The 8663-nt window shown below is 40.8% G+C and overlaps 1 protein-coding gene across 17 annotated transcripts in view; it reads left to right on the top strand.

Moving 5' to 3' along the window:
• The window catches only part of LOC111851848 (MAP kinase-activating death domain protein-like), a 51780-nt gene extending 43477 nt beyond the window's left edge, over nucleotides 1–8303 (top strand). For 13 of the 17 annotated variants that reach the window (XM_072698523.1, XM_072698531.1, XM_072698526.1 and 10 more), the window contains 5 exons: nucleotides 90–162; nucleotides 1016–1122; nucleotides 3806–3875; nucleotides 6349–6395; nucleotides 6776–8303. In XM_072698523.1, coding sequence (XP_072554624.1) covers nucleotides 90–162; nucleotides 1016–1122; nucleotides 3806–3875; nucleotides 6349–6395; nucleotides 6776–6889 — 411 coding nt within the window. In that variant the 3' untranslated portion in view covers nucleotides 6890–8303. The remainder of the gene's footprint in view (nucleotides 1–89; nucleotides 163–1015; nucleotides 1123–3805; nucleotides 3876–6348; nucleotides 6396–6775) is intronic. The other 4 variants (XM_072698537.1, XM_072698540.1, XM_072698538.1 and 1 more) reach the window with 1 other exon arrangement.
• Nucleotides 8304–8663: the final 360 nt, after the last annotated feature.

Genomic DNA, 8663 nt, shown 5'->3' on the forward strand with positions numbered 1-8663 from the left:
TTCTCAAAACTTCGATTGGAAAACGTAAAACGTAATAAAATGTAAAAACTTGAGCCTGTTCTCACAAGCAAACTCTCTTCTGTGCACAGTGCCGGGAGCTGTACTACTGTGTTAAGGACAGCATGGAACGTGCTGCTGCCCGGCAACAGAGCATTAAGCCTGGTGAGGCCTCACACGGAGTAATGCTGAACACCGCAGAAGCTGAACGTTAACACTGACGCTGTGGGGAACCAAAGCACTGGCTGTAACGTCGTGCACTGCTGATCACTGACTGGTTTATCCTGCACCCAGCACCATGATGGATTTTATGTCTGTCATGAGACGTATGGCAATTTATTTAATTGAAATACCGGCCTTCTCTGTCAAAGGATACAAATCAGTGCCGACAAATGCAATGTGATTGCAGGGCTTTAGATGACGAGAGTTAAAATTTGTTCTTATGCCAGGTTTTTAGTACTATACAGGTGTTTTATTTACACCCACAATTTGGTAAGCTGATCAACAGTACACCTAAAATATGGATGAGAGCCATATTGTGACACCCAAAGGTTACCGATCTGTACAAATTCAGTGTATCCTTATGTTTAATAAATGTATGTTGGACTTAAACTGCAAAAAGTACCACCACACCACCAATGTCTTTTTACGCTGTTTAACCACAATATCTCCTCTTATACAAGATGTTGTGGCTACTGAGTACTGAGTACTGCTAAATACATTTAACCAACATAAGGATATACCAAATTTATATAGCTCATATTGTACCGAAAAGCCAGTGTCATCTACTGTAAAAGCCTCATTGTTATTTATCTGCCTTCCCATTGGGACAGGCTGGTCATATTGGGGAGGGGGGGCACTGGACGCTTAGCAACCTCTTAGTGTGCTTATGGCTTGAGCCAGCTCTGCTAGAACTTGTACCGCTTAAGGGTCTGTTAACCGGCATGTACCCACAGATGTACAGACCACTGAGTTCATTCAGGGGGCCGGTTCCTAACGCGGTTTGTCCTGTCATCAGGTCCAGAGTTAGGCGGGGAGTTTCCCGTCCAGGACATGAAAACGGGAGAAGGTGGACTGTTGCAGGTCACACTGGAGGGCATCAACCTCAAGTTCATGCACAGCCAGGTAGGGGGCGCCGTTTTCTGCCCTCTGCTGCATGCGCATCCCGGTGTGTCAGTGTGCGGCTCTGCTCCTCTAAGTGGCTGCTGACCAAAGCTAATCAGCAGGTGAAACTGGAACAACTTTCAGAACAGGGATATATTTTTATCTAATAAATAAGTTTCCATTTATGATGCAACAGTGATTCTACAGAAATACTACTCATAAAATCATTAAGAACGGGTTTGAGAGCAGCTTAGAGGAATGTTTTGTTTGATTTGCTAGACATACCGTGTTTTTGAAGATGCAATGATTCATTTGAACTGAGTGGGAATATTACACACTACTGTAGCTATTGTTCTGAACTTGTTTTCATTTGCAGTGTGTGTGTGTGTGTGTGTGTGTGTGTGTGTGTGTGTGTGTGTTTGCATAGATCACATTTGAGGACCAAATTGTCCCCAAAGTGCAGTAAAACCTGAAATTTCCCTACTTTTGGGGACATCTTTTGAGGTCCCCATTTGGATAACCTCAGTTTTATAAAAATCTGTGAATGCAGTCAAAAAAGTAAAAATGCCCCAAGTCTTGTATTTGGGTTGGTTACTTATGGTTAAGGTTAGGGATGGGTAGAGGTTAAGGGTGTCGTGATTGGGATTAGGGTTTATCCCATAGAAATGAATGGACGGTCCCCATTTAGATAGGTGTGTGTGTGAGTGTTAGAGATTTTTCTTTAATCATCACTATTTTGTAGTGATGATTTTAGTAAACACATGTTTCTCTTGGGGTGAAAAGGTAAGATCAGGAAGCTTTTAAAACAATATTTCTAATATTTCTTATATGGTGTTTCTTTGTAATGGAAAAAAAACATAGTTCATTTTAATGCTTAGTACATTTTGAGTTAATGGAGGTTTACTTTAATAGAGAAAGCACATACAAGTTTTTAAGCAGTTTGGTAAAACTGTTAGGCTGTGCCCTGGTAATATAAACTGCTGTTTTTTCAGTGTCCTCTGCTCAGCGTGTTATTATGTTTACCTGAAAGCCACTGCAGTTCAAATCTGTGTGAGACAACTGCATTATAACATTCAAATTACTGACACAAGTTCAGGGTGAAACTGGCATCAGTAATTTGAATGTTAGAATGCTAAAATCTTAGGTTGCTTATACTACAGAGGCATTGTACCCAGCTAGACCAGGTACGTAGCCATAAAGCAAAAAAGGAAGCTACCAATCAGGTACCAATCATAGCCAGATGGTAAAAAGTTGAACCCCCCCCCCCCCTTTGAAATTCGCTTCAGCTCCCCAGTTGGTGGAATCTACCAGGGGTTGCTGGACTTTCCACGAAATCTATTTCTGGCTACTGCTCTGAGCTGGACAGTTTGCTACCTTATTTGAAATCTGTTTTAGTTTCCACTGCCCTAAGTTGAAAGTTCAGTTATTGCAGTAGAATGGGCCAGTTTGTGGCTCAGTGGATTAGGACTTGCCTGTGATCGCAGGGTCGCTGGTTCAAATCCCAGGTTCAGCAGGTTGATTTTACCATTAGGCACTTGAGCAAGGCCCTTAACCCCCCAACAGGTGACCCTGCTTTCTACAAATGCACATCCGTTTGAATAAAATTTAAAGAAATAAAAATAAAGAAATAATGCAGTATGCAGCAAAAATGACTAAGATTCTGTTAAACCATTAAATTCTGGACGTGTCAGTAGGACAAACCTTCCCCTTGTTCCTTACACCGTGACCTGTGCACATCTTTCTGATATTCAGAATTGACCTCGTGGTTATCAGGTTCAGAACTGCTGATCTCAGATTGCTTTTCGGCCCTTCGGTGGCCAGTGGACTGGTCCAAATGCGATGGGTCCGGATGGGACCGGTGCTGTTGGTGCTGTAGTGGGTGCCAGCCCTCATTGCTGGAGGAGGACGCATGGTGGGGGGCATGCAGGTGGATGCAAATCAGGGAATGACAGCACATTTGCTTTATAAAGTACACACTGTATTCTTATGATCCTCTGTTAGTCCTCCTGTATGGACCAGTAGGAGTTTGTCCTGCCTCAACGGAGTCTGGTGTCTGTACACAGCACTGCTTTCATGGCCCGTTGCTGTCTGTTCTCTTGTGTCTATTATTCTATTAATCGAACCCGTTTCTCTCCCATGCCTACTCCACCTGCAAGGAGCGGAAGGTACATCTCTTCTGCAATCTCCTCTTTTTAGTAGTAACTTTGATTGTTTGTTTTTTTTTTTAAGAGAATGTGTGTGTGTGTATGTGTGTCTGTGTCTGTGTGTATATACTGTATATGTATATACAGTAAATCTTACACTTAAGTTTTATTTACATTTAGTTTTTTTTATCTGGTAGAATTTCGGTTTCTCCATTCCGTTTCTCTAGTAGTATTTTCCTATATTATTCACCGGAGAAAAAATTAAGTTTGGTAGAACAAAACTGGCAGCCACATTTTTGAGCTGCTCTCTCCTTTTAGCAATGACCTGTGAATAAGTCTTGGGTGGAGAGGAGACTGCTGTCATGAAATTCTGTTTTACTTTAATGTTTTTTTGTGGAGTTGGCCTCCTGTGCTGCTCTCTGTGTACTATTGTGCTGCTGTTCCTGGGGTATGGCCTTTTACATTTTGGGTAGGTTGCATATTTTTGTGGTTCCATTACTGTTGTTGACAAACTGACTAATGTTAGCCAATTTCTTGTTTTTCTTCTCTTTCTCCTTTAGGTTTTCATAGAGCTGAATCACATTAAAAAGTGCAATACTGTCAAAGGAGTCTTTGTCCTGGAGGAATTTGGTAATTACATCATTTTGCTACTCGGCCGGTATGCGACATGGCAGTAACTCAGATCTGTGGCACGTCTTGTATGGTGATGGCATGAGTGCAGCTGATGCCCAGAACGCTTTAGGTGCATTTCACAATATTGACATCGGTGATTTGAATATGTGCAACTGGGGAATTCATTTGAAGGTGCCAAGGAAGTGGTTCAGTATTTCTTACGAATACTGTAACAGAAAACTTTCACTGCATATGTTCTATTCTAAATATTTTGCATCACAGAAATGATTGGCTTTTATGTGTGTCAACAACCAGAATCAGTTAATGCCACCACTGTATATTCTACTTATTTTGTTTGTTCGCTTAACGCATTCTGATTCAAAGCAGTTGTTTGTTTGCTTTGTTTTCTTTTCTTTTTTGGGAGTATATGTTTGCTGTAGTATTATTTTTGGCATGTTGTTGATCCAGCACAGTTTGTGAACGCTTAAATGTATGATGTGACTAAGTGTTATCGTCGTCTGCGTCTGATGGCTGCATCTACCAGAAGTCAAATGCCTAGATGAGAACTTTGCTGAAGATTGGCCATAGAGGGCACTGTTACATAAGTAAAGAAATGGCTTTGTACAGTATCTACGGCACAGGTCACACACGCACTGATAGATATATCACATGGGCAGTGACAGAGGGAATCTCTTTGGCCGAGTGTTTTAACACTCAGGAAATGCCCTTCAAAAACAATCAGTGAAAAAAGCCAGCAGATGTGCCCCTTCCCCTTTACCCCCCCTCCCCCCCCACCCACCCCAATGCGGGTTTGAGTTACTGCTTTGTCACTGTGCTTCTTAAATCCGTCCCCTCACCTTTGCGGCTATGAAAACCTTCATTCTCCAGCAGGTAAAGTTCTGTCATCTTAATCTACCTATTTGTTCCACGTTTCTTTCTTGCCTTCCTGTTTTTCTACTGCAAAATTTTTGCTTTTCCTCTTGCCCCCCCCCACACCTCCCCCCACCCCCAATTATATGACAAACAGATCCCCGATATCTAGATGATATTTTAAGGTTAGCTTTTAGCCGTACCTTGTTTTCACAGTTAACATTCTTTTAAATGGCCTTAAATGTTCAGTTACTTGATCCTGGCATCTTCTATGTCTTCAGTGACCTGCTGGTCCATGGTTTGTAAAGATGTCCATCCATCCATCCATCCTTCCGTCTGCCCATCCATCCATCCATCCATCCATCTATTTTTCTATATCTGCTATGCATAGTTGCGGGCCAGTCTTCATTTATCCTTTTGACTAATTACTATTTACTGAATTACTGTTGAGTAACGTTCAGCATTCATACTAATGAGCAACACACTTGTATTCTTAGTCACAATGGTGACTTTCTCCACTTTTATATCGATATATGTATGTATGATGAAACATTGTTTTTAATCGGCAAAGCACTTTATCTGCTGGTTGCTTTGTGGATTCTTTTCTCATGTTTTCTGGAAGTGATTATTTAATTATATATATTTTTGGACTGTTTTTCTATATGTTCACGTGTATGGCTGTTTGTGCGTGAGTACACTGGACTTTCGTGTAGGCCGTATAATCATTTTTTTTTTTTAAAGGAACAAAGTAACACAGCAGCATGACCAAAAAAAAACCAAACAGCATAAGGATGACAGCATTTTCTGAAATGCTAAATATAATCACTCCAGGCTCCTGCGTGGGTATCACCTCCCTGAAAGCTGCCAATGCACAAGTCCCTATCGGCCAAAAATATGAATTGGTATTAAAACCTGCAGTAGCTATATCATAACTTTATATTTAGTAATTTCTAGCTGCCGCTAAGTAATCTATAAATTTATAATTACAACTGCATTTCCAAAAAAGCTGTAGCAGTGTGAAAAGTGCAGTTGGAAACAAAAAACAGTGATTGGTGAATTCTGTTTTACTCCTATGTGAATACAGCACTGCAAAAAGACAATAAAGTTTGAGCTAATGACCATAATTTATTTTTTGTGAATATGCGCTCGTCCTAAATGGGATGCCAATCGCTGCTTTTTGTTGGGAATTTTGTCCCAACTTTTCGATTCAGTTCAGTTTACTTTTATATAGCAGCTCTCACAACAAGGTCTGTCCATGGTCCTTTACATGGGTGACTTTTCTAGAAATGGGGTTGTAATAACATTCAGCAAATTGTAGCAAATAATCAAAAGTAAGATCAATATTAAGTCATGTGGCATGCAGTGTTTAAGGTGACATTGATCGTCTTTGTGTTTGTGTTTGAAGTAATCTGAATCATCTTTATTCACAGGGAGTAGATTGTAGCTGCTTCCTCATGCTGATTTCTAATGTCATTTTCAGCCATTTATAGGGTCTAGTTTCCATCAAAATGGACTTTCTGAACTGGCACATGCATCCCTTTTATTCCAGCTGTAATTCAGTTCTTCTGCGTTCCTACATGTGTTGAATTCTGTGTTTTGTCTCTTGCACGTCCGGTTGTAGTTCCTGAAACTAAAGAAGTGGTGATCCACAAGTACAAGACACCTATGGTGAGTGACCTGTCCCTCCTGCACTCCACCCTTGCTCCTGATATGTCTCTCCTTTTTTATAAGCTGACATACTGCATCTTCTTTTCCATATATTGAATTATGTCTAAACCATGCTATAATACATCGTCATAGCCATATCCTGACCAGGATGCCTCTTGATCCTGGTTGTAGTGGAGGGCTGGAGCACATCAGTCATATCTCTCTCACCTTTAATCAGGATTCTCATACGTTTTTGGTACAGTCAAGCTAGTTAGTCATCATAGTATTTAATGGCTGCTATTGCTATGTGGGCCTCCAGAGGGCAGCACTCCATCACAGGTGTCACCTGGTCACTGTAATTCCCAAACCCCCAGTTGTGCTGTGATCTGTCTCTCTTTCAGGCACACCAGATCTGCTACTCCGTCCTGTGTCTCTTCTCCTACATGGCTGCCGTCCAGGGGAAAGAGGTGGAAGGCAAGCCTAGGGCTCTGTCACCTAGGCCGCTGCCCAGCTAATCCGCAGTATGTGTTCGTCTCCACCAGGGGGCATCTGTTACCGCGTTATGCCTGGTCTCCTTTCTTGTCTTGGCTTCCGTTTGATTCCCTCCTTTTCAAGCATATCATGGAATGTGCTTGTTTTTTTCCCCTCCTCTCCCTCTTTGTTTTCCTTCTGATTAGATAAAAATGGCAAGGCTGAAGTTATTTCTTTGTAGGGCAAAAAATCGAAGTAAAACACAGCTGTAATGTGAAAAATCAGTTGAACATAGTTATGGCTTGTAAGCAGTCTAGATCACAATATTTCAGGATATTTAAGACTAATTCCTGCTTAATGTAATGTAATGTTATACGTAATGTAATGATATGGTGTCACATTACACCCAGAGTGTTGTATAACTGTTATACTAAATGGTATTAAACTGCTCGGCCTCAAACCCTGAAATGTTTTAAAGCGCAGTGGTCGCATGCTGTAGTACCCTTAAAAATTTCTAGAAAAATTTTACGCATAGCTCACAGAGGATAGATATGCAATCCAGATTCCCCCGTGATGTTATGTGATGAGAAAATTATAATGAAAATTATATCATTGAGGTTTGTTGTTTGTTTTGTGTTTGTGTGTGTGTTTTTTGTGTGTGTCTGTGTGTGTGTGTGAGAGAGAGAGAGAGAGAGAGAGAGAGATACTTTGTCTAATCAGAGGTTACTCTGCTGTACTATTTGTAATTTATTTGTGTGTAGTTAAATATGTTGGATTGCATGTTACAACGATCTTATATTAGCATTCCCATGACTGTCAGCCGCATTGATTCGCTTGTTTCTCTTGTGTCATGCCCTGGATCAAGGTGTAATCAAATTGAGGTTGGGAATGTGCACTACATTTGGGTTTAACAGCAAAATCCAAGCTTTATGTATACAAGTTGTATGTATAAATGACTGATTGTGAATGTGAAAATGACTATTTATAAAAGAGGAATAGCTGTATACATTTCTGCTTGGTATTCATTGTTTTTGTTTCTTTGAGTGCTGAAGTTTCTTTTGCCTGTTTCACCCCTGGATGGATTATGTGTTTTTGTTTGGGTTTGCATTTTGGAATTTTCACCCCTTGATAATGCGTGTACCTCTTCAGTACGTTTAATAATAGAAAGGTTTGTGTTAGATATGTCTTAAAGAGAAACATTTGTAAATACTGCAACTACAAGTAACTGATTAGAGGCCATGAAGCTTCAGAACAGTTTGGTGGGGGGCCTGAATGATATTTATTATAGGAAATGATTTAAAAATTGTCTGACCTGTGTTTGGGTGTCTGATTTCTGCTGCTGTAATGATTTTTTTCGGGGGGGATAGGGGGCCACTGGGTGTAAATATTTCAGTGTAAAAGTATTTATAGAACTTGTACAGCTTTGGCTATATGAAAATAAACTATGTCCAACCAGAATTGATTCTTGAGTGTTTTTGTTAGTTCTCAAATAGACAATTGATACTGTCTGGTATTTTTAAGTAGGAATGGGCTTCTTCAGCGTACTGGTGATTCTGGAACCACATTTCATAATAAAGGGGAACTGAATTTGATGCCTTAGAACAGTGTCTGAATTGTCTTGTCACTGACACACTAAGGTATCGAGCTCTTAACTCCCAAGGTCACTTTCTAGCTGTGCTTTAGCGCACGGTGCGCGATGACCCGGCCAGTCGGGCACCCGCCACTTCGCCCCCAGAAGTGCAGAGGTGTGTTTGACGAGCACCACATCCCCGGCCCCCTTAATCTGCAGGAGAAGGACACATTCTCTGATAACACATG

The sequence above is a fragment of the Paramormyrops kingsleyae genome, chromosome 13 (assembly GCF_048594095.1).
Source record: "Paramormyrops kingsleyae isolate MSU_618 chromosome 13, PKINGS_0.4, whole genome shotgun sequence".
Taxonomy (NCBI): Eukaryota; Metazoa; Chordata; class Actinopteri; order Osteoglossiformes; family Mormyridae; genus Paramormyrops; species Paramormyrops kingsleyae.